This window comes from Schistocerca piceifrons, chromosome 3 (assembly GCF_021461385.2).
Source record: "Schistocerca piceifrons isolate TAMUIC-IGC-003096 chromosome 3, iqSchPice1.1, whole genome shotgun sequence".
NCBI lineage: Eukaryota > Metazoa > Arthropoda > Insecta > Orthoptera > Acrididae > Schistocerca > Schistocerca piceifrons.
The window spans coordinates 552,409,980-552,435,124 of record NC_060140.1 but is presented as its reverse complement, the minus strand read 5'-3'; the positions used below and the strand labels follow the sequence as shown (position 1 = coordinate 552,435,124).

The 25,145-nt window shown below is 43.0% G+C and overlaps 1 protein-coding gene across 3 annotated transcripts in view; it reads left to right on the top strand.

Annotated features, from left to right (window-relative positions):
* LOC124788088 (tetratricopeptide repeat protein 17) overlaps positions 1–25,145 on the top strand; it is a 337,226-nt gene that overhangs the window by 91,627 nt on the left and 220,454 nt on the right. For all 3 annotated transcript variants that reach the window (XR_007016058.1, XM_047255188.1, XM_047255189.1), the window contains exon 6: positions 22,328–22,447. Coding sequence is in view for 2 of the 3 variants with exons in the window: in XM_047255188.1 (XP_047111144.1) it covers positions 22,328–22,447 (120 nt within the window). In the remaining variant the exon portion in view is untranslated. The remainder of the gene's footprint in view (positions 1–22,327; positions 22,448–25,145) is intronic.

Below are 25,145 nucleotides of genomic sequence, written 5' to 3'. Positions count from 1 at the left end.
CATAAAGTTTAAGGGTGATAAAGCTAACTAGAATTATCAGATGCAAACAGACTCAGTTTACTTTAAAACATGTAACAGACAGGCATAATCGAGGTTTCACTTCACCATATAAAGAGCAAAAGTATGGTTCTGAATAATGGCCTGCCACAAGATTCTACACTAGCAACCATTATTTTCAGTCTGTATACCACTGATATACCAGATACCACTTCACATAAATCTGTGTACCCACGTGACCCTACTGTTCCATATCAAAGTAAAAATTTTAATGACCTCGACAAAATATTGAATACAGACACAAAGTGTTGAAAACCTGTTACTCAAAGTGGCGTCTGTATTTAAAACTTAAGAAAATAACCAGCACCATAATGCACCTTACGATACAGATACAAATAGAAAACTATAGTTCTCTATGAATGGCCAGAGTATCAGGTGTGGGGATAAGCCTAGATACTTGGGGGTGAGGGGACTGATGACCTCAGCAGTTAAGTCCCATAGTGCTCAGAGCCATTGGAGCCACTTGGGGGTGAAGTTAAATTGCACTCTAAAATATAGCTCATATCTAGTAGATACTAAATAGAAATTAAAGTGATGTAACACTATCCTATCGAAACTGGCTGGAATGTTGTGGTGTTGTGGAGCAAGCACATTGAGGACCTCAACACTAACCCTTGTCCATTTTGTGGCTAAGTACTGTTCACCATTTTGGATGAGAAGTGCACACATAGCTAAGATGGACATCCAACTGAAGGGGAGAATGCATGGCTACTTCAGATACCTGGCTCCTTGGCCTTGCAAACATAAAGCCCATCGTCACAGGTTATCACAGTTAGCCACAACAGCATACAATAAAATCCTAGACAACTCAGAACACTCTTACACCAAGACTTGGCACATGCAAACAGACATAAATCGTGGTCACTTTTGTGAAAAATCTGTGAATAAGTGCAAGGCTTCAACTCAGAGACAGCTTAGAAAGAACTATGGACATAAGAACTGAAATTTTGTGGATGACCCCAACAAGAATATCAAATGATTCCACCTCCTGATGAAATTGTGGACAACTCTGAATCATATCAGAGTGTGTGTTGGTAGATTTAAGCAACTGATGAACAAATGGGGCCTATCAGCCAGTCCTGAAAGTTAGTGCAGTGAAAACCAATGGACCATTTACTTTTGTTTGAAGTGCATGGCTATGAGGGTGAACCGAAGGACATACACAGGCTCTCTGACTCAGCCATGGAGTGACTAAACAATGTTTGTAATATAATAACATTTGTAATATGATATAATATTATTGAACATTTGTAAAGAATATGATTATTCTGTACAGAGCTATAAGAATATTGTTGTTAATACATTGTGGTAATCATTTAGTGCGATAACTGCGTTTATAAATGACATAGGAGAAAACAAATAAATAAATGAACTTACGCTTGTATTTTATGTTGTGATGGGTGCGTTTGGAAATCTGTGTGGTTGTCTGTGTACCTAAAAACAATCAGTTACAAGTGAGTAGCCACCTTCCTTCTTTTCTCATTAATTATTTCCACCCTGGAATTTCTGTTATTGTAGTATGCAGCATTAACATTATTATCCTTACTGTATCAAGTTCCTGTGGCACATAATGAATGAAATGGTTGTTGCCACAATCAGAAATTTTGAAGCTTGTTTCATATATATTGATTTCATGAGCTTTATGTAAAGTTGTGTCTGGTATGTCAGTGGTATATAGACTGATGATAATGGTTGTTAGTGTAGAACTTTGTGGCAAGCTATTATTCAAAACCATTCCCTTGCTCTTCATATCATGAAGTGAAACATCGATTATGTCTGTTTGTTACATGTTTTTAAGTAAAGTGTAAGTCTGTTTGCATTTGATAATTTTAGTTAACTTAAACAGTAGCCCCTCAGACCATATGGTATCATAAGCTGATGTTAGATATATAAGAACAAGGTTGGTTTTAATCTTGTTTTGGAAACCTTTCTCCATATAGGTTGTAGCATCTACATCTGCATAACCACTCTCCAGTTCATATTTTATTACAATGGTCATTTCTACCTATATAGATGGGTGTCAACAAAATATTTTCATGTTCGGAGGAGTTAGTTGGTGATTGAAGTTTTGTGAAAAGATGACATTGCAATGAAAAATGATTTGTTTTAATGACTGCCACCCCATCTCGCGTATCACATCCATGACACTCTCTCTCGTATTTCATGATAATACAAATGAGCTGCCCTTCTTTGAACTTTTTCAGTGTCCTCCGTCAATCCTATCTATTGCCTTACTCTGACCACATTACCTGTGTGATTGTTCCAATTTAAGTTTGTTCATGATTGTTATTCTTTGATTTGTGTTATTTTTTTATGTTTCCAAAATTTCATGAATTCCTTTTAGTACTCATGTAGATAACCTCACATTTTTTATTATTTAGAGCAATTTGATACTTTTTTTCACCATTCAAATATCTTGTCTAAATTATTTTGCAACAGGTTTTGATCTTTTGAGGGTTTTACAAGATGTCAAATGACAGTATCATATGCAAACAATCTAAGAAGGCTGCTCAGATTGTCTCGTAAATAATTTATATAGATTAGAGGCAGCAGAGAGCCTATAACACTTCCTTAGTGAACGCCAGACATCACTTTTGTTCCACTCGATCACTTTCTATCAGTTACTGCAAACTGTGACCTTCCCGGCAGGAAATGGTGAATCCTGACCCACAACTGAGATGATACTCCATTGGCATGCGATTTGATTAGGAGCTGCCTTGAAAAAACAGTATCAAAAATCTTTTGGGACTCTAGAAATATGTAATTAATTTGAGATCACATGTCATTTTGTGACTATTTGAAAACTAAAGTTTTTCAGTCAGCTTTCCTTGAGTACCAGTATGGGAATTGCAGGGGCTTTTATAAATGGGATTGATAGCTAAATCTCTGCAAATATAAGAGAGTGCTGGCTCTGTAGGAATGCCTCGAAGACCCTCCTTGTAGCTTGCACAGATGTGTCTGTTGCTCTGCATGTGATGAACATCATGTCAAATGTTGATGTTGTACACCAATGTCTTTGATTTGTAGGTCACTGTATCATTGGGGTTGAACACAAGATGTAGGTCCTGGTTATCTGCTCAGTCATTAGTGTGATGCCTTCAGCTGTGGATATCAGATACCTCCACCTGATGTATTGAGAGTTAAAATCACAGGCATAAACTGCTGGATGGTTAGCCAGAATACCAGTGGGCTATTTCTGTGATGGAGACATTATACAATGTCAGCTCTCCCAGTTTTATACCAATCTTATGTTCTGCTGGTATCACTTTTGTGTCTAAATACCTTAGGAGTTCATTCTTCACAAGGATGGCCAAACCGTGTTTGTCATGACAAATGTAACAAGCATTTGTGAATCCTGGTGTTTTGAGTCATCTAATAGTTTTATTAACTACCTGAGTTATTGCAAGAGTACAAAGCTCACTATTTCCGTAGTTAAAATTATTTTAAGGATCTCCCTTCATCCTCATATAACCTTCTATGTAAAGTTTTATACAGGTAGTGTCTTCATGTTGAAATCGCTTGTTTGTTTCATTTTCCATCATATGAATTGGGAGGAGTTAGTGCATCTGATCCCTGTAATTGTGTAAGTTGATAAGTTTGCTGAAAGAGCATTAAGGAAGAAAGAAAGAGAAAGAAACTTTTAAGCCAGCACTAAAATGAGTAAAGAAAATAGTAAAGATAAGTGATAGAAGTGTCCCCATGCTTTGGAACCTTTACCTGCTGGGAGACACAGATACTGCTCTTCAGAGACAGGATGGTCATGAATTTGGAAACTAAAAACTACTATCCTCCGAACAACCTCATAAAGTCTCCTGGACTCACTCTAATGGAAATCACAACAGGCTGTCTACTAACACTGCCACACTTGATACTGATCTTGCAGTATGCTAAAATTACAGCTAGCCCTACAGTTATTTTCGTACACACCTGCTGTAATACTGAATGGCTATGTTTCTTCAATACCATTTTTAAAACAGAAATATCTTTACTTTGTCCATAAGGAATTTCAGGAGGAATTAGGAAATGGTAGAGCAGACTGATTTGAATAAAAAATTCCATATAACATGTGTCCAGCCTAAACCAAGCCTCGGATGGAAGAATGAATTAAACACAAGACATGACAGTTTTTCTAGTACGACCCAAAGTAATGACAGACAAATGTCTGATGCTCAACAAAGATATGAGAAGACACAAAACCGTCCCAAAAAGGAACAACTGGAAATTGATACACCCAATATCCTCACTCTCACCAACAAATGTGAAGAACTAGTAGATCTTATGGACAGGCATAAGCCCTGGATACCGGGCTTGAGTGAGGCAAAGTGGAAAAGCTGTAGGAAGAAACCACTGAGAATTGTATATGTGCTATACTGGAGTGGAAACAGCAGTGACTCCAAAAATGGAGTTGTCATACAGACAGGTGTCAAATATGTGAGTGACAGGATCACCCAGATGAGACTAAGGACTGGTAATACACAGCATACTGTTTTGAAAGTATACGCACCACAGACAGGATGCACCGTGGCAGAGAAAGAGCATTTCCTTAACAAACTTAAGAACAAATAACAGCTAGGAGAACACCATCGTTACGGACAATCTGAATGCTCAAGTTGGTAAGGAAAGACTAGGATGTGAAAACATCATCGATCCTCATGGTTATAGGAACAGGAACCCAGAGGAAAGGAACCTAGTTGATTTCTGTGTGCAAAACAACTTAGCCGTAAAGAATATGTGGTATCAGAAGAGGGAAAGTCATAAAATAATGAGATACAGCTGGGATGGTAAGCTCAAGACTGTGAAAGACTTCATCATCACTGATAGAAAAGCTGATCACTATGTTACATACGTTAAAGTCATACCCAGTGTGTGCCTAAGTAGCAACCACTGGCTGTTAACTGCTAGCCTAAAAGATGCACAAGCACAAAAATTTAAACAACGAGAATGCCAAAGATTAAGGCTCGGTTGTTGAAGGTCGTGGGGAAAAAAACAAAGTATAAAGCACGAATAACAGCCAAATTATCCAAAACTGAGAAAGGAGTAGAAGAAGAATGCTCCTTATTCGAAGAGACCCTTCTTAGAGAAGCCGTGGACACCTGTGTAAAAATTAGTGCCACACCAAAAGAGAAGGAAACACCTTGGTGGAATGATCAGATAGAGACAGCAGTAAAAGATAGGAACTTACGGAAAGGAAAATTAGACCACGAAGAACAGAAAACAGATGATAGATGAAATGAATTAGCAATTGAACATCTAGCTCAGGAATACTGGAGAAAGAAACTAGCTATAAAAAGACTGACCCAGGAAGAAAAGGAAAAGTGATGGGAAGACTTTACTACAAGGATAGAGGAAGACTGTCAGGGAAGTAGGAATTTGCTATACAAAGCACTAAAGCATAAACAAAATGAATGTATAAATTTCCTTACCCCGGAAACAGAAGAAGGTAACTTAAAGAACAGAGGAAGGGACCAGGAATGAACCGAAAAAGTACTTCAACATGCTACTAAATGGAGATGGGGACCCCAGGGTTCCTGAGCTGCGGACTGGTAAGTGCCACCAGTCTTCTGTAACTGTGAGATCTGGTCATACCTCAGTGACCACTGTGTGACGCAGTGGTGGAATGTTGTTTGTTTCAGAGAACAGGGGTCTTGGCTTCACTGCCTGGACCACGAGGAAGGTAAACACCTCTATAAAAAGCCCCTCAACCTCAAGATGTGCTCCATGCTGATGAGATGAATGGCATGGCTTTTGAGGTAAAACACTCTTTAGCGGGCAACCTCTGGGGCACCTGCCACCCCCCCCCCCCCCCCCCTCCCCCATTTGTATAAGGCTTGCTCAGGTATGCAGGGCTCTGCCTGGGTTGACGGTTGTTTCCCTAGTGTCTCATGGGATCCCTTTGGAAAGGTCTCATCAAACTTCTACCCCTGACGGGACGAGTGTACCGTCAGTCAGTACCTATACCCCCTCCTCAAAGAGAGATCGGGTGCTCGGTCCTCCCATAAAGAAGTTTCAGAATCGTGGTAACAGGGCATTAGTGTGCCATCACTCTCATTGTAATCAAGCGAACATGGGGAACCTTTGAAAAGATATCCCCTTTCTATATTGACAAGGCATTGGAAGGTAATGCTTGGACTCTGAAAAGTGTCAGATGACTTCGTTATGGAACACTTTTAGTTGAAACTACTAATCCCAACCAAATATCTAAGCTTCTGGGATGTAAGGGCTTAGGTGACTATGCAGTCAAGGCTGAGTTGCATAACACCCTTAACTTTAGTAAGGGTGTGGTTACATGCTCCGATATAATGGAGGTGGACCCCACAGAGTTACTTTATGAATGGAAAAATATGGGCATCACGAAAGTGCGGAGATATATGATGAGAGTCAGTGGCAAATTGGAAAAATGGGCAACATTTACTCTAATGTTTAGTACTCCAGAAATACCTGAACATATCCTTGCAGGCTATATCTGTCTTAAAGTTTGGCCATTTGTTCCTAACACAATGCAGTGGTACAAATGCCAAAGATTTGGCCACACCACTATGGGATGTAATGGGAAGGCTATGTGTGGCAATTGTGGAGGCTCAGCTCATGAGTCAGCCAATTATTGCTGCTCTGAGGATCATCCAGTGTGGAGCAGAAAGTGTGGGGTGTACAACGAGGAAAGGAAAATTCAGGAGTTAAAAGCAAATTGACACATACCCCATGGTGAAGCTAAAAAAGCTTTCAAAGCTTATGCAACCACTGGTTTTTGCTACTTCTTTCACATCGGGCCTTAAGACACCAATCGCTAGGTGTGATGCCTCCACACAAACTCAGACCACAGAATCAAGTACGAGCACATGCACTTGTTGATGTACCTGTGGGGGAAATTCTCCACTTGCAACTGATGTCGTTTGGAATCCGTCAGCAATAGGCTTACCACCTAAGCCACATACCACTTCTCAACATCAGAAGCTAACTAAGCTTTCCCCGCAACTCAGGAAACCATCTTCTCCTGTCGGTAAAGGAAAACGTTCTTCGAAAAGTAGTTCAAATCCAAGAAAGCGGTAGTTAAACCTACAGATCGATGAGCTTTTTCCCTTTCTGATGGGGACTGTGCTCTTGAGGGTATGGACTTCCAATTGGAGGTACTGCAGGGCAAGGAACTGGCTAATGTTCCCCCTGACCACCTCGGTAAATACCTCCTCAGAGGGAGAAAGAAAAGAACAACCATTGCTAACCCTTGGTTTCCACAGGGACTTCTGTGTTGCAGTGGAATTTGAATGGATATCACTCACATTTGAAAGAATTGCACCTACTGGTCTGGGAGAAACCTTTCTGCATCTGCTTACAAGAAACGCATCTTAAAGTCACACCTGCATTATGGGGCTACCATGCATACATGTTGCTATCGCCAACGTGGCTCCACACATCAAACAACATTATACCGCACTGTATTGAGCAACCAACCTTTGGAGCAAATGCAAGCACACTCTCCAGTGCTGCCGGCTCACGTGGTACGCTTGCTCACCCCGCAATAATCCGAAGAAATGACAAAATTCAGAAGCTATTGTAGCACAACATTTTGACGCAACGAATATTCCTAAGCGAATGACGTCATCAACAATGCAAAGTCAACCAAGTGTGATCCACTGTGGTCACTCGATATGAACTAATTATTAAAATAAGAAAGACACCATGAATGTAGAGAAAAGCATCGTAGTGATGACATATCACAGATCTTATGGTCCTTCTCCACAAAACCTGTAGATATTAAAATTAAGTTGTAGATTTATTCTGATATAAGTGTATATATATTTTTTGTTTCATGAAAACCGTATTATGCCATTGATTTCCTGGGTGAAATGCAATCCATTCGTTATCAAGCTTTCTCTCACGAGCGTTCAGTCATCAAACGATGAAATGCTTAAAAGAAGACTTATGTCCTACTAATGCCACGCATCTGTATCAGTGCAGTGCCGACTTGAGTGAATATTTCCTAATTATTAAATATAAGTATTTTATGTGTGTAAATTGATGTACTCAGGTATGTACCTTGAACATTTGCTCACTTAAAAACTAAAGCTTTGTACCTGCACCCTAATGATGGTTTGGATGCAGACGCAGTAGCAGAACTCTTCTGGGCTCTCCCACACCCATTCCTCCTTGTGGTGGACTGGCTATTTTCCTTGATGATAGATGCCTCGCCTCTCCTGTCCCTCTTACCACAATCATGCATGCAATTGCTGTGAGAGTTCTCGCACCCTTTAATATCACAGTGTGTTCTTTGTACCTGCACCCTAATGATGGTTTGGATGCAGACACACTGGCAGAACTCTTCTGGGCTCTCCCACACCCATTCCTTCTTGTGGTGGAGTTCAATGCCCACAATGTGCTGTGGGGCTCGGCTACCTCTTGCTCCAGGGGTCGGATGATCGAGCGACTCATCCATTCTGAGAATATCTGCCTTCTGAATGTGGGTCAGATGACTCCCTTTTCCACAGCTACAAGGTCATTTTCAGCCATTGACTTTTGTTTTTGTTCCCCACCTATTGCAGACTCAGTTCAGTGGGAAGTGACTCCAGATTTACATTCTAGTGACCACTTCCCAGTGTGAATCCGTCTACCAACTAGGACAGTGGCCTACAGGAGACCATGCAGATGGATGATACAAAGGAGAAATTGGTTACAGTACAGCCACAGGCTATTTTTGAACAAAAGGATTGTGCATAGGAGGTGGTGGCCCATATCACTTGTGAGATCCAAAGGGCTGCCACAAAGTCCATCCCCAGGTCTAATAACCACCTCAGACAACGGCCTTATACCTTGGTGGAATGATGACTGTCAGTTGGCAATCAGGGCCAGATGACCAGCTCTGTGGAACTTCGAACACTCTCCGACTAGAGACAATTTTCATGCCGTCAGGTCTGCGAGAGCACATGCGAGGCAAGTGATCAGAGAATGGAAGAGGGCTTCTAGGAGGGGATTCACGACTTCCAATAATCGGTCCACTTCCACTGCGCAAGTTTGGGAATCAATAAGACGGATTTCAGGCAAGGGTAGTACACGTCCCCTTAACAGCCTTGTCAAATGATGGGGTCTTGGTGGACACGCCAGAAGACATGGCTCAAGTTTTAGCTGAACACTTCTTTACTGTTACTAAGTCATCCAGACAAGGCCCCACTGTTTAGGTATTCTGTAGGACTGCAGAGATGAGGAAGCTCAATTTCTTCTCACATAATGAGGAAGTCTACAACCTTCCATTCTCCATGTGGGAACTGGAATCAGCTTTGTCTGCAACCAGAGACACTGCTCCAGGGCCTGATGAGATGCATTATGCCATGCTTCGTCACCTGTGCCCTAAAGTGAAAGGACAACTCCTCTCTTGTTTCAATAAGATCTGGTTGGATGGACAGCACCCTAGACTTGGAAGGAGGCTTTATTGATTCCATTCTGGAAACCAAGGAAGGACAGTAGTGCCCCTAACAGTTATCGGGTGTCGCCCTTACCAGTTGTATAGGTAAGACTCTTGAACACATGGTCAACCGCTGCCTCGTCTGGCTGCTCGAGTGCGGGGTCACCTGAGCTGCTCCCAGTGCGGTTTCAGGCACTACTGTTCCACCCTTGACAACTTAAATCTATTGGAGACCACAGTACAGGTGTCCTTAGCCGAAACCATTTGGTTTGTGTGTTTTTTGACCTCGAAACAGCATATGACACTACTTGGAGGTACAGCATCCTTTGCCAACTTTATGAATGGGGACTACGTAGATGCCTGCCATTTCTGATCCAATCCTTTCTCGAGGGCCAGTGTTTTTGTTATCACATTGGCGATGCCATGTCTGCTTGCTATGTTGAGGAGAATGGGGCGCCCCAGGGCAGTGTCTTCAGTGTCACATTGTTTGCCATCGCTATCAATGGCATTTCCTCTGCAGTCAGGAGCCCTGTCAAATGCTCTTTGCTTATGGATTACTTTGCAATCTTCTACTCTTCCTCTGATCCTACGATGATGACAAGGCAGCTACAGCTGACCATTAAAGAGGCTAGAAACGTAGGCTCAGACAACTGGTTTTCAGTTCTCACCAGAGAAGACTCACGTCAGTTTTACCCCTGCTCATCGGAGTTTTAACCAACCAGTGCTCACAATGGAAGACAATATTTTATGTTTTCAAGACACTGTGCACTTTTTGGGTTTATTATTTCACTCAAAATTAACTTGGCTCCTACACCTGAAAGACCTATGGAAAAAGAGCTTCCAGTCACTGAATATTTTGATCAGCCCATCCTTCCTGCCTCAGGATGTTAGATGCTGTCCACCATGAGGGTATTCAGATATCAACTGGAGCCTTTCAGATCAGCCCAGTTCCGAGTCTGTGTGCAGAGGCTGGTGAACCATCACCCTGGATTCAGCAACGTATCCTTTTAGCTCAACAGATGCTGAAAATCTCAGTGTCACCTCAGTCATTGGCATTTAGTTCAGTGGTCCAACCCACCTTTGAACAACCATTCAGGAATTGGCCCCAAGTAACCAAGCCATTTGGTATAAGTGCTACAGACTATCTCATGGATCTAGATCTCTCAAGCATCTAAATACACTCCCAGGGATGGAACGCACTGCAGCCTTTGCATCTTCAGAGGCCCAAAGTGATTTTAACCTTGGCACAGTACAAGAAAACTTGTACTCTAGATTTTGTTTTCGTCTATTATAAGTACGTACCACAGTTTAATAATTATTTATACAGATGGAGCCCAGCAGGAGAATGCTCTCAGTTGTTCTGCTGTTTTACCTGATAGGGTTTTTAAAGTGTGTCTTCCAGAAGAATTTTCAAATTATGATGCAGAGTTATATGGCATTCTGATGGCACTGGAAAAGGTTCACAGACATCACTGTACAAGGTTTAGGTCTGTTCCAACTCTTTTAGTGCACTGCAAGCACTTCACCAAATGTATCCAGTAGACCCACTGATTCAGCTCATCCATGACTCCTTTCAGTGGCTCCAACACCATGGTAAGAAGGTGATCTTTTGCTGGGTACCTGGCCACATTGGGCTACAGGATAATGTTATGGCCGCCAAAGGCACCAAGGAAGCATGTTGGGATAGTGCTGCCCATCAATGTCCCATCCCGTTGCACACCATCATCTCATTTTCTGACAGATGCATCATGTGTCAGTGGGAGACTGAAGGATTGCAGCTGACAGACAACAAACTGTGGTCACTCAAATCGACCACAGAGGCTTGGCAGACTTAATGTTAGCCTCACTGCTAGAAGGAGCACCAGGCATAGCCCTTTCACACATGGCTTCCTCTTCCGGCTGGAGGGTCCACCATTCTGTGAAGTTTGTGGCATGCCACTTTCAGTTCAGCATATTGTGGCTACATGTGTCCTATATACTGATATTAGGGCAGCCTTCAGTCTAGCTGGAGATCTGCCCACCATCCTCGCAGATACCGATACCAATGTTCCCAGAATGGTGAAATTTTGTGAACTGTCGGGCCTCATCCCTGAATTGGTGGGGAAGGATGGCAGGCTTTAATACATTATAAACTGCTGCTGTTCAAAAAGAGCAGTCAACAAAAACATATAAATTGCAGAGCTGTCACGCTACTGTCACACATCCTGAGTCACAGATCACAGAAATAAAAATTAGAAAGATAGTAGAACCTTCGCTTGAGGAAGAACAACGTGGATTCAGGAAAGAGCGAGGTACAATGGATCGTATTTTTATAGTAAGAATTCTGACAGAAAAGTATTGGGAATATGGAAGAAATCTTGTGGTTGCATTTGTGGATATTGAAAAAGCATATGAAAGCGTTCCTTGAAACAGGATATGGGAATGTTTGGAGTACCTAAAGGTGCCAAAGTACCTAAGAGATAAAGGCAATATGCACATATTTTTTCATCTGCATCTTAAATGTGCGCACCATGCGCTCGGCTTCCCCATTTGATTGTGGATGAAAGGGGGAGAGCAAACGTGCCGAATACCGAAGCGCCTACAAAAATCCTGGAAGGTCTGCAAAATAAACTGAGGTCCATTGTCCGATACCAGGGTGACTGGCAGACCTTCCACAGAAAAGATTTTTTGCGAGTGCCTGGATTGCAACTTCTGAAGTGGTTGAGGAGCAGCAAACCACATATGGGAATCGGGAATAAGCATCAATGACAATGAGCCAAAATCCATTGAGAAACGGGCCCACAAAATCTATGTGAACACGTTCCCATGCCTGGGTTGCAGGCGGCCATGAAGAGAACGCTGACATGGGAGATGCCTGTTGGCTCGCACACTGGGAACAGGTGGCCACCAAGTGCTCAATTTCTCTGTCAATATCGGGCCAGTACACACGTCTGCGAGCCAAGGTTGTAGTATGGGAAACACCCCAGTGCCCCTCATGTAATAACGTGAGGACCTCCCTTCGCAAACTTGCTGGAACAACCACGCGAGGAGCTGTATCATCGGTAGCCAGAAGGAGAACTCCTTCCAAGACTGAGAGGCAGTCTGATAGAACAAAATAATTACGAAGAGGGTCCGAGGCCCAGCCTGGAGGTCGGGATGACCACCCCTGCTGAATGAGGTGAACTACTTTCCGGAGAACTGGGTCAGCTGCCGTTTCGCTGGCAACTCTAGAACTAGTGATCGGGAAGCCATCAACCACTTGGCGAGATGCCACATCCAATTGAAAACACATAATCTCCTCCCGATCGAACTTGGGATCCAGGCCCACCGGAATATGGGAAAGAGTGTTGGCGTTGGCATGCTGTCCGGTAGGGCGAAAATGAATGTCATAATGGTACTTAGAGAGGAACAAGGCCCAGCACTGCAGTCTGTGGGCTGCCCTATCCGGAATCTGAGAGGCGGGGCCAAATAACGATATTAGTGACTTATGGTCAGTGATTAACTGAAACTGCGTGCCATACAAGAAAGGGTGAAACTTGGTAACAGCGTAGACAATGGCCAAAGCCTCGTTTTCCACCTCTGAATAATGGGCCTGTGTGGAACTGAGTTTTAGACGCAAACGCCGGTGGCTGCTTGGAGCCATCCACGTTGCGATGGGCCAGGACCACCCCCACCCCATACAGCGAAGCATCTGTAGCCAAGACCAACAGTTTATTGGGGTCAAAAGTAGCCAAGCAAGGCGCTGACATGAGGAGGCCCTTCAACGAGGTGAATGCTCGCTCGCATGCAGGCGACCAATCAAAAGGAACACTCTTGCGCGGAAGGCAGTACAGGGGGTGGGCTATGGTGGAAGCCCTGGGAATGAACCGGTGGTAATAGGCAATCTTGCCTAGAAAAGCTTGTAACTCCTTCAGCGAAGCGGGCCGCGGAAGGTTGACGATACCTTGGACCAAACTTCTAGCGGCTGGACGCCATGCCGAGGGAGGGTGTAGCCCACATACTCAATGGACGGTTGGAAGAAGTTCGACTTACGCAGGCTGCAACACAGGCCCACGGACCTGAATTTGAGAAAGAGGGTTTGAAGGTTGTGCAAGTGTTCCTCTGTGCTGCAGCCTGTGACAGTTATGTCGTCTAGGTAATTAATACAATGAGGGATTGTCGACATGACGTGCTCAAGATAATGCTGAAATATCGCCGGGGCACTGGATATTCCAAAGGCCAACCACTGGTATTGGTAAAGGCCAAATGGGGTGTTGACGACAGCCAGCCGTTTGGAGTCCTCATCAAGTGTTACCTGATGATAAGCCTCCAAAAGATCGATTTTCGAAAAATATTGGCCTCCCGCCACGACGGAGAACAATTCATCAGAACGAGGCAAGGGAAAGGTGTCCACCACCAATTGGGAATTAATGGTGGCCTTGAAATCGCCACAAAGACCTAATTTTCCTGAGGGTTTCCTGACAATAACGAGGGGCGAAGGCCACTCACTAGAAGAAATGGGAAAATGACCCTGAGGGCTGTCAGCCGGTCTAGCTCTGCTTTTACCTGAGGGTGGAGAGGCAAGGGGATCTGCCTCATGCGTAGAAAACACAGGCAAGCCAACACCTTCAATGTTAAGTGAGCTTCAAAGTCTGAAACACGCCCCAGGCCCTCCTCAAAGATATCCTTAAAGTTAGAGATCAAAGATTCCAATGATTGATAGGGAACATCTTCGGAGACCAACTGTATGGTGTCAGCAATAGAAAAACCGAAAGCTTGAAAGGCATCCAATCCAAAAAGGTTAGCGGAGCTCGCATCACTGACAACAATAAAAGTAAGAAGCCGAGTGACTGATTTGTAAGTAACGTCGGTAGTGAATTGACACAGTAGGGGAATGAAATGTTTACCATAACCACGTAGATGGCAGTAAACTGGCACCAACAGTGGCGACCCAAGGTCGGAGTAAGTTTGTGCATTCAACAAGCAAACTGCCGCACCCGTTTCTACTTGCAGTTGTAATCGGCGCGACTGAACCGACGCATCGATAAAGAGTTTGTGTCGATACGTCGGGAGCCTGGCCCGATGAAACTTCCTGAATGTCAACGTCCATGTCCTCTGTACCTGCTTCCTTCGATTCTTTTGAGGCTGAGTGGCAAACTTTAGCAATGTGTTCTTTTTTATTATATTTGCGACAAACGGCCCAACGCTGGGGGCACTCTGACCGATCGTGATGGATATAGCACGACAGACAAGACGGTAACAGGGGCCAGCAGCCGGAACTCTATTTACACGCCATGCGGGAATGGCCGTAACAGCCGGATTGCACCACTCGCACATCGTCCACCGCAGACGCAGTGGACGTGGCCGCGCCACCCTGAACCGCCGCATTGTCGCTCCACGCTTCCAATTGTTGACCTGCGGCATGAGGAACTTCATACGATTGAGCAATGGATAGGACTTCCTCAAGGGAAGGGTCTTCCAACTGCAGGGCCCGTTGCCGGACCTCCATATCAGGGGCCAAACAAACAATGATGTCGCGCACCATAACGTGGGCATACGACTCTCGCGACTGCTCCATGACAAAATGACACTTGCGATTAAGATCGTGCAGGGTAGTGGCCCACACCCGGTAAGACTGATGGGGCTGTTTCTTGCATTGATAGAACTCAACCCTAGCCGCCACAATATGCGTGCGGCGGCAATAATATGAAGACAGCAATGGACACAATGCATCAAAAGACAAGAACAAGGGTTCCTGCAATGATGCCAGCTGCCGCAAAACTTGACACAGTGAGGGAGATATCCAAGACAAGAAAAGAGCACGACATACCTCCACATCGGCAACATGAAATGCCTGGAAATGCTGCCGAAGGCGATGTTCATATGTGTCCCAATCCTCCGCCATCTTGTCATACGGGGGAAAGGGAGGAGGGAACGGTGCTGGAGCAGACTGCATGGAGAGCAACGTCGGAAGCACTTGTTTCATGGTTGCCATGAGCTCCGTCTGCTGCTCAGCCAAAACCTGCACTAAATCCTCCATGCCGTGGATAAGCTGCGAAACTGGAACAATGACGCAACACGCGAAAGAACGACCCTACTTGTGACCAGTTGTGTAGTTACACGATTCACGTTTTCCATCACACTTCACATAGTGTAGACCGGGAACTGTCTGCTAGGCATGCCCGATATGAACTCACTGTTCACAGCCCGCGCTGCCTGAGTTGTTGTTGTTGTTCCACCGGCAGAGGGCGCGGCCGAATTCTCACACGCCCTCTGGTGGACAGGACTTTCCTTGCGGCAACTACTGTCCGTGACGCGCCGTGCCGATGTGCGCCTCCAGCGATCTTTCTGATGGCTACTGCACATACATCTCCAAAGAATGATTTACTGTCAATTTAAACTTTGTCCATAATTCCTCTATGTCCATCATATTGGAACTAAATGATGTCCATTCATTGTCTGGGTGGGATGCTGACAACTGCTTACCTACTTTTTCTAGTATAAATCCTCTCCTAGCCTTCATGATGGATTTATTTACTGTAGTAATCATTCTGTCATTGTCATGTTGTATATGTCTTCAATTACGCAGGGAGAACACTCCCCATAGACTACAGTGGCATCAGCAAACAGTCATAGATTGCCCCTCACTACACTGTTTACGTATGTAGACAACAGGTGTGGTTCTTTCTCACATCCCTCAGATGTTCTGGATGATCCTCTTGTCTCTGATGAACACACTCTGCCCAGGACAATGTACTGGACTCTCTTACTGTAAAAGCCTTTGAGCCACTCACATATCTGAGACCTATTCCACATGCTCAGATATTTAACAGTCTGCAATGGGGCACTGAGTCTAACACATTTTGGAAATCTTGGAGCATGGAATCTGCCTGTTGCCCTTCATCCATGGTTTACAGGGTATCATGCAAGAAGAGGGCAAATTGAGTTTTGGATGGGTGATACTTTCTAAATCCATTTTGATTTTTGGATATAAATTTGTGTTTCCAAAGAAAATTTATTTCAATTAAATGTAGAGTATGCTCTAGAATTTGCACTTTTTCCAGTTGATTGGGACTTTCCACTGCGTGAGAGATTTGTGATAAATGCAAGGTAAGTATAGGGCCAATGCCAAAAAGTTCTCTCTGTAAAACCGATTTCGAACTTTGTCTGGACCTGATGACTTACTTTTTTTCAAGACTTGCAGCTGCTTTGCAACAGGAGGGATGCCTGTTTCTATGTCCTCCATACGGTAGTATCTATGGCTGTCAAACAATGGTATCTTTTGCTAATGTGTCACAGTGAAAGTAGTTGTTTGATTCACACATCGATTTTTTTATAGACTCACAAATCTGTACTAACTTTTGCCTGTTGACATTCAAGCATTTCTTTTGTGGAACTGAAAGTGCAACAATCTCTGTTTTCTCAGCAGCTTCTGATTTGTTTTTTATTAAACCACAGTCGGTCTTCCCCACCTTAATCCATTTACACTACAGTTAACAGTTGCTGGGAAAGATGTTTTAGTTTTATTCATTTTAAACTGTTATAAAGAAGTTTTGCACAACCTTCAGGGTTTGCATCATTTTTTATTTTTTGTTTATTTATGAGTGTTTGATATTTTTTCATTTATATTTTTCTCAGACTCGTCCCTCTCAATACTCCTGTACCACAATAGATGGTTGCACACAGCCATCTATGTAATGAAGATGCAAGTAGTCCTGTGTTCTCTGTACAGATCAGGAGAGCCCACTGCATCTCCAATCATGAGCAGAACAATGTTGCAGGAGTATACTGTTAAGTTCGTAAGCATTTCTCAAAGAGTCATTTTGAACTTAGACCCTCTACTGGTCCAGTGTAACTGTACAGCTACAAAGGTCATCAGCATGAGAAGCTGTCCACCACTGTGCTGTCATTTGAATATTCAACCACTATTGTGAAACAAAACACATTGATATGCCTTGTAGTGGTCACCCACTGTCAACAGCACAGGTGATGACTGCTGCCTGCATATTATGGTGCTTAAGTCTGCTGAGGAGTAGGTAACAGAACTGTGTGCTGCTTTTTTTTTAAGGCAACTGGGAGGGGTTTGTCAAACCAGACAATACTCGGTCACCTCCATATGATCATTTTGGCTTCTGGGAGTCTGTTACACACAACGCCTCCCAACACCTTGGTGCCCAGAGAAGATGGGTGAGGAAACACTTGGAATGGAACTTGGTTCATTGGCATTGGGTCCTTTTGGTGATAAGTGCTAGGTTTGTAAGACACTTGATTATTGTTGTAGAAGAGTGTAGACTCTGCCAGTACAAATGCACATCTTAGGCACACAGTCCCACAAGTTCAGCATGGAGATTGGTTGGTCATATTTTGTATTGGTATTATGTACAGGTGCTGGAATACCTGTCATCCCTGTTGAACATAATTTGAGGGTTCTGTGTCATCGGGATAGGATCCCATCCTTTTGTCCAACCCTATAGTCAACATTTCAGCAATGGTCTCAGCTTTCAAAATGATAATGCATGACAACACTGCAGCCACCTTGTGAACACCTTCCTTTAGGTTGGTCTGTTGCACCTTCTGACATAAATAGAGCTGACTACGCTTAGATCCAGTTGAACTTAAGACTGCAGTGTCACAGGAATCCTCCTCACATGCTGAACAACCACAACAGAGCTGCAGTTGTTTAATGGTACAGCCTTGGACAGCGATGTTTCAGTCATCTTTTGATGGCCTACCAAGGGGAATGCAAGCATGTTACAATGTATTGAGTGTTATCCAGAATGAGGTTTTGATTTCACAGATGCACTCTTGAATGAAATGCCTTTACTTTTGTCATTATTTCGTTTCTCTTTCACAATAAAGTTATTTTTTTAGTTTCATAAGGCTTATTCTTTAATTATTCTCTTTTTTCTTTGAGCCCACATACATTCGCAGATGTGCAGGGAGAGGATAACTTTTTTGAGAAGGTTGTTGGTAGTAATATGATACTGTACTATATCTGTAACCAAAAACACAACTCAGTTCGTTGATTTATTGTTATAGTGTAGACGTCAGTCTGCTGTATATCCAAAGTCTTGGAATTTGATTCAGAAGATGGCATTACCATGCTAATGGGCTCCACAGCACAGCAATAAACATCTTTCTTGCATACTTTATTAAATTTAAAAGGTTTCTTTTCCAAAAAGTAGTTGTCCACCTTTGGCTGGGTTAACTTGTACACCAGAAAATGGTCTAGCTGTACCATTCAGTTTTGTTTAGAACTGTATACAATAATTTATTTTTTATATGGTTAGTAACATGTGCCCTGGATCATTTTGCAAGATTGATCATTATTATGTGGAATGAGTCATTGTACATTCACATTGCAAATTAATTTGTACAGATGGTTACATTCTGAACTTCTTTACAAAAAGGATATATGTGTGAGTTAGTAATTCTTACCCCATCACCTTTTACGCATTACAGTAACAGGAATTCTTCCAGTTCTTCTACAGAATAGGAGGAGTTGTCAAGGAGAAACTTTTTCAGTTTGTTATTAAATTTTACTTTGCTGTTTGTCAGACATTTTATGTCACTGGGTAAATGATCAAAAATTTTTGTCGCCACATAGTGCACCCCCTTTTATGCTGAAGACAACCTTAATGTGGAGTAATGTAATTATGTACCTCGTTGTTCCTTTCGAACTCTAGTTATTTACTGCAAACTTCATGAGGGAATAAATATACTGTGAAGCAGTAGTCAGAATGCCCAACGCCTTAAACAGATGTCTAGAAGATGGTCATAGTTGAGCACCACATATTATTCTCACAGAACGTTTTTGCACAGTGAAGATTTCTTTCTTAAGATGAGTTACCCAAGAATATTATTCAATATGGCATTGTTCAATGAAAATATGCAAAATATGTCAACTCACTGATTTGTCTCTCCCCAAGATTTGCAATGATTCTGAGTGGCTGAACTAAGTTGTTTTAGGAGTTCCAAAATGTGTTTTTCCCAGTTTAAATTTTCATCAATATGGAATCCTAAGAATTTTGAAACCACCCTATTTATTATTTTCTCAACATGTGTTATATTTATGATTCGTGTAGTACCTCTAAATGTGAAGAACTGAATATGTTGGGCCTTCTAAAAATGGGAGGCAAGACCGTTTGCAGAAAACCAGTCAGTGATACTTTTAAGAACTTTGTTTCTGCATGTATGCTTAGATATACTAGTGTCATCTGCAATAAGAACTAATTCTACTTGTAGTATACTAGACATAAGATCATTTACATATATGAGAAACAGTAGTGGACTTAATATCGGATCTTAGGGAATTCCATATGTGGTTTCTCCCCAGTCAGAATTCTGTCCCCAGACTATATTGCTTGAATTACGAAGTACAACTTTCTGCAGTCTTTTGATTAGATATGACATTCATCATTCCCATAAAATGTTAATTCATATAGGAGAATTCTGTGATCCACACAGCAAATGACTTACAGAGGTCACAGAAAATACCAACTGGTGCTATTTTATTATTTAATGCTTGTAAAATCTGGTTAGTGAACATGCTAATGGTATTCTCAGTAGAGGAACCTTCTGAAACCCAAACTGTGATTTGCTGAGGATACTATTGTTCATAAGCTGAGATACAATTCTAGAATACATCACCTTCTCAAAACTTTTGGAGAATGATGTCAACAGTGAAACAGATTGATAATTATTGACATCTCTCTTATGACCTTTCTTAGAGTGGCGTGTAATAATGGCATATTTCAGTCTCTCTGGCAAAATGCCTTGAGGCAGTGATGCATTACATATTTCAGATAAGACTGGGTTTATTACACGGGAACAAATTTTTAGTACTCTATTGGTAACACCATCAAAACCATGTGAGCTTTTATTTTTGAGAGAATGTATAATTTTCTTAATTTCAGAAGGAGAAGTTGGTGACACATTCATGTGACTGAATTTTCTGAAAGTTACAATATTATGAAAAGAAATGTTGCCACTCACCATACTGTGGTGATGCTGAGTCGCAGATAGGAACAACAAAAAGCCTGTCACAAATAAAGCTTTCAGCGCATAAAGACTTCGTCAAAAATAGATGCCGCGCATGCGTGCCCCCCCCCCCCCCCCCACACACACACACACAACTGCAGTCTCAGGCAGCTGTAGCCACACTGCGAGCAGCAAGTCAGTGCATGATGGGAGTGGCGACTGGGTGGGGGTAAGGAGGAGGCTGGGACATCGATGGGGAGGGATAGTAGTGTAGGGGTGGCGGACAGTGCAGTGCTGCTGGGGAATGCGCAGGGACATGGTGGAGAGAGGATAGGGCAGCTATGTGCTGTCAGGACGTTAGATGGAGGGCAGGGGAGAGGTGGGGAGGGGGGAGTAAAAACACTGGGTGCAATGGTGGAATAAGGGCTGTAAAGTGCTGGAATGAGAACAGGCAGGCTTAGTGAGTGAGGACACTGACTTATGAAGGTTGAGGCCAGGAGGATTACGGGAACGTAGGATATATTGCAGGGAAAGTTCCTGCTTGTGCAATTCAGAAAAGATGGTGTTGGCACAGGCTGTGAAGCACTAATTGAAATGAAGGATCTCTAGTTTGGCAGTGTGCTCAGCAACCGGGTGGTCCATTTGTTTCTTGGTCACAGTTTGTCAGTAGTCATTCATGTGGACAGACAGCTTGTTGGTTGTCATGCTCACATAGAATGCAGCACAGTAGTTGCAGTTTAGCTTGTAGATCACATGACTGGTTTCACAGGTAGCCCTGCCTTTGATGGGATAGGTTATGTTTGTGACCGGACAGGAGTAGGTGGTGGTGGTGGAAGGACGTATGGGACAGGTCTTGCATCCAGGTCTGTTAGAGGGGTATGAGTGGTGAGGTAAGGGGTTGGGAGCAGGTTTTGTGTAGGGATGGACAAGTATATTGTGTAGGTTTGGTAAACGGTGGTATACAACTGTGGGAGGGGTGAGAAGGCTAGTGAGTAGGACATTTCTCATTTATGGGCATTACAAGAGCTAGTCGAAACTCTGGTGGAGAATGTAATTTAGTAACTCCAGTCCTCGGTGGTACTGAGTTATGAGGGGAATGCTCCTCTGTGGCCAGATGATGGGACTTTGGGAGGTGGTGGGAAACTGGAAAGATAAGGCATGGGAGATTTGTTTTCGTACAAGGTTGGGAGGATAATTATGGCCTGTGATGGCTTCAGTGAGACCCTCATTATATTTCGAGAGGGACCACTTGTCACTGCAGATACGACGATCACGGGGGGCTAGGTTGTATGGAAGGGACTTCTTGGAATGGAATGGTGGCAACTGTCAAAGTGGAGATAATGCTGGTGGTTAGTAGGTTTGATATGGGCAGAGGTACTGATGTAGCCATCTTTGAGGCGGAGGTCAACATCTAGGAAGGTGACTTGTTGGATTGAGTAGGACCAGGTAGAGTAAATGGAGGAGAAGCTGTTGAGGTTCTGGAGGAATGTGGATAGAGTGTCCCCACCCTCAATCTAGATCACAAAGATGTCATTAGTAAATCTGAACCAGGTGAGGGGTTTAGGATTCTGAGGGCTTAGGAAATATAGTGGTGGGGAACCTTTTACCCACTCAATGTCCAGCTTTAACTAGCTTCTGGCAGTCTCCATGCTGTAACGTTCATTACCTGCATGCTGTGTTGAATGAGTTTACAACAGTGTGTAATGGTGTTAAATGTGTAAGACAGTCTGACATCATTAGGCACAGTATGTTTTAAATGTACTAGATGGATGACCACCTCATACCACTGTTATTTCACCTCCTGTCCTTCCCATTTAACTTTGTTTTCATTAGGTCTCTGTCAGACAATGGCGTATATTTATTATTATTGTCTTGGTGAAACTACATCATGTTGTTCCGTGTGTATTTTGAGTGACATTTAACAATTTGTACTGTTATCAGGTCTGCAACATGCTTTGACAATGCTCTGAAGCTCCGACCTTCACTCAAAAAGGCTCTTATCTACAAGCATGCTGTTCTGTGCCACTACAAACTGGAGAAGACATTACTTCAGTTGCATGGGTTGGTTCATTTTGACAAAATTCATCCCATATTACTCTTTAAAAATGAAACAACATATCTGGTAAATTTTCATAGCACATATCATATGCTGCTTACATTGATTACTGGTTAACTACTGCTGAGAGTGCAACAATATTGTAAGTAAAGTAAATGACTTCTGCTGTATATTGTTCTCACACTGTTGCACTGCTAGCTCCTAATAAAGTGATTAAGTCTTGTTTAATCCTAATAATTTACTACTGATCATGTAACTATTTACTGTCCTATTTTTCCCATGTATCAATTGCTGAACTCTAATTTCTCTGCTGTAACAGTATAGTTAGTTTTAATTAATACGTACTTTATAGAAGTATCATTTACTATACCATCCTTCCCTTAAAACTCTAAAATATTATTATGCTTAATTCATTATTTTATGTTTCAGCATTTATAACCTACTGTGGGGCTCCACTGCAGCATTGTGTTAAAACTTAGGAGCTGTTTACATTTTTTCACTTCAGTGTATGAGATATGCTGCCAGTCATGTGATTCATTTGAACACATTTATATACTTTTCTCCCATGTAACAAACATTAGTGAGGCAACTTTTATTGGTGTCAGTTCTTTATGAGCAGTTGGTGACCTGTATTTTCTTTTTGGGTTTAAAATTGATGTAGTGCTTCTGTTTAACAGAAGCCTGTCCTTGTAAATGACATTTTTATACTTTGTTAACAGGCATCTTTATTATAAATCAAACAGTGGAGACTTGGAAAGGAATAGCAATCCATCCATTTCATATTGAAATCTTTATTATGTGTTTTAGAAAGAAGAATGTTGAAGTTGAGACTGCAATCACATTACAAAGAGACAGCACTTACTTCCAGGAGCTGCAACTCCCACTACTGCCACCAGAAACACTTAAAATAGAAAACAATACTCCTGGGTTTCAGAGCAATCATTTCTCAGAGGAGAAAGAATGGTGAATTGGAAGGAGGGAAACGGGGGGGGGGGGGGGGGGGGGGTTCATTCAGACCCTAGGTTAAGAGGGTCCCACATGTTATGATGGAGTAAGGAAGTCAAAGATGAAGAACTGCCAGAGAGAGTAAGAGATCAAAGATAGTCAATTAGCAGAAACTGTGCTAGACTTGGCGAAGCCCTGCTCTCCTTCTCCCAGTCCCTGCAATGGAAACATTTCTTTGCCTCCAATCCCTCCAATCAAATCTGACCTAATCCCAACATTAAACCTTACCCCCTCCCCAACGACCCGCTGGTCATCTTCCAGGAATTCCATACCTCCATCTTGGCATAACCATCCTTCCTCAGGGCCCTTCCTCTGAACACCAACCTTCAGAAGAAGAAAGAACTGTCATATACAACCTCAAAATAAATCCTGACTTAATCATCCTACTTGCAGACAAAGGTTCCACCACTGTTGTTATGAATCACAGTGACTACCTTGTGGAAGACCTCTGCCAATTATCTGACTCCTCCACCTACAAATAAACTCTTCCAGAGTGATCCTATCCCAAAAGTCCAACACAACATCTAACCCCTGCTTAAAGCTTCAGGCCCTTCCCAGAACCTCTCCCCTCAATCCCCTTCCCTTCTCACACCTGTGACACTCTGCACACCCACCTTCTACGTGTCCCCCAAAATCTACAGGCCCAACAATCCTCAATGCTCCATTGTGGCTGCTTTCAAAGATACCAACCACTTCCTTCAATGACTCTCCACCATCCCCACTCCTTTGCCTCCTGGATACCTACTCGTCACTGTTGATGCCACCTTCCTATTCACCAGCAGCCCTAATGTCCATGATCTTACCGCTATTGAACACTACATTACCCAACGCCTTTCAAGCTCTAAACCCACTACTTCATTCCTCATACACCTTACCAACTTTATCCTAACTCATGACTACTTTTTCTTTGCAGGGAAGGTATGCAAATAAATCCATGGAATAGCCATGAACACCCACATGGCACCCCCTTATGCCAAACCGTGTATGGACCATCTAGAGGAGACCGTTCTGTCCTCCCAAAATGCCAAACCCCGCCGTCGTTGGATAAGCAGCAGCAAGTCGTATACTCCTAGCTCACTCATTTGTTACATAGTTTAATTCTTAATTTCTTTGCGTGTTTTTGGTACTTGCATTGTTTAATTCATAAATTTCGGGCATATTATAGTATTTGAGAGTTGTAGCATCGCGTTTTAGTACCTGAATAGTGTAAAATCACGTAGTCTCCTTTCGCCGCCGAGCAGTGTGTCAGCAGTGCGCAAGTAGCAGCATTACTGCATTTACTAGGCAATCTTTTATTTTAATAACCATTTAAATTTTGTGTCGATTCGTTTGCGCTCTCTGTAGATTAGTTCAGACGTTCTTTGCACAACAGTTTTTAGCGTGGATAGGGATTGCAACTGCTGTGTTCGGATGCAGGCTGAGTTGGCATCCCTTTGCTCCCAGCTTCAGGCAGTGTTGGCTTCGGTCACACAGCTTGAGGCTGTTGCCAATGGGCGTCACTGTGAGGTTCCGGATGGGGGTTTGTCAGGGACGGCCAGCTCGTCCCACGCATCCCCCGATCGGACTACGACTGTGGTTGCATGGGATACTGCCCGCATTGAGGCTGATCCCTCACCTGTGGTAGAGTGGGAGGTCGTCTCAAGGTGTGGCAGGGGGCAAAAGACATTCCGGAGGGCTGAACGGAAGGCCTCTCCAGTT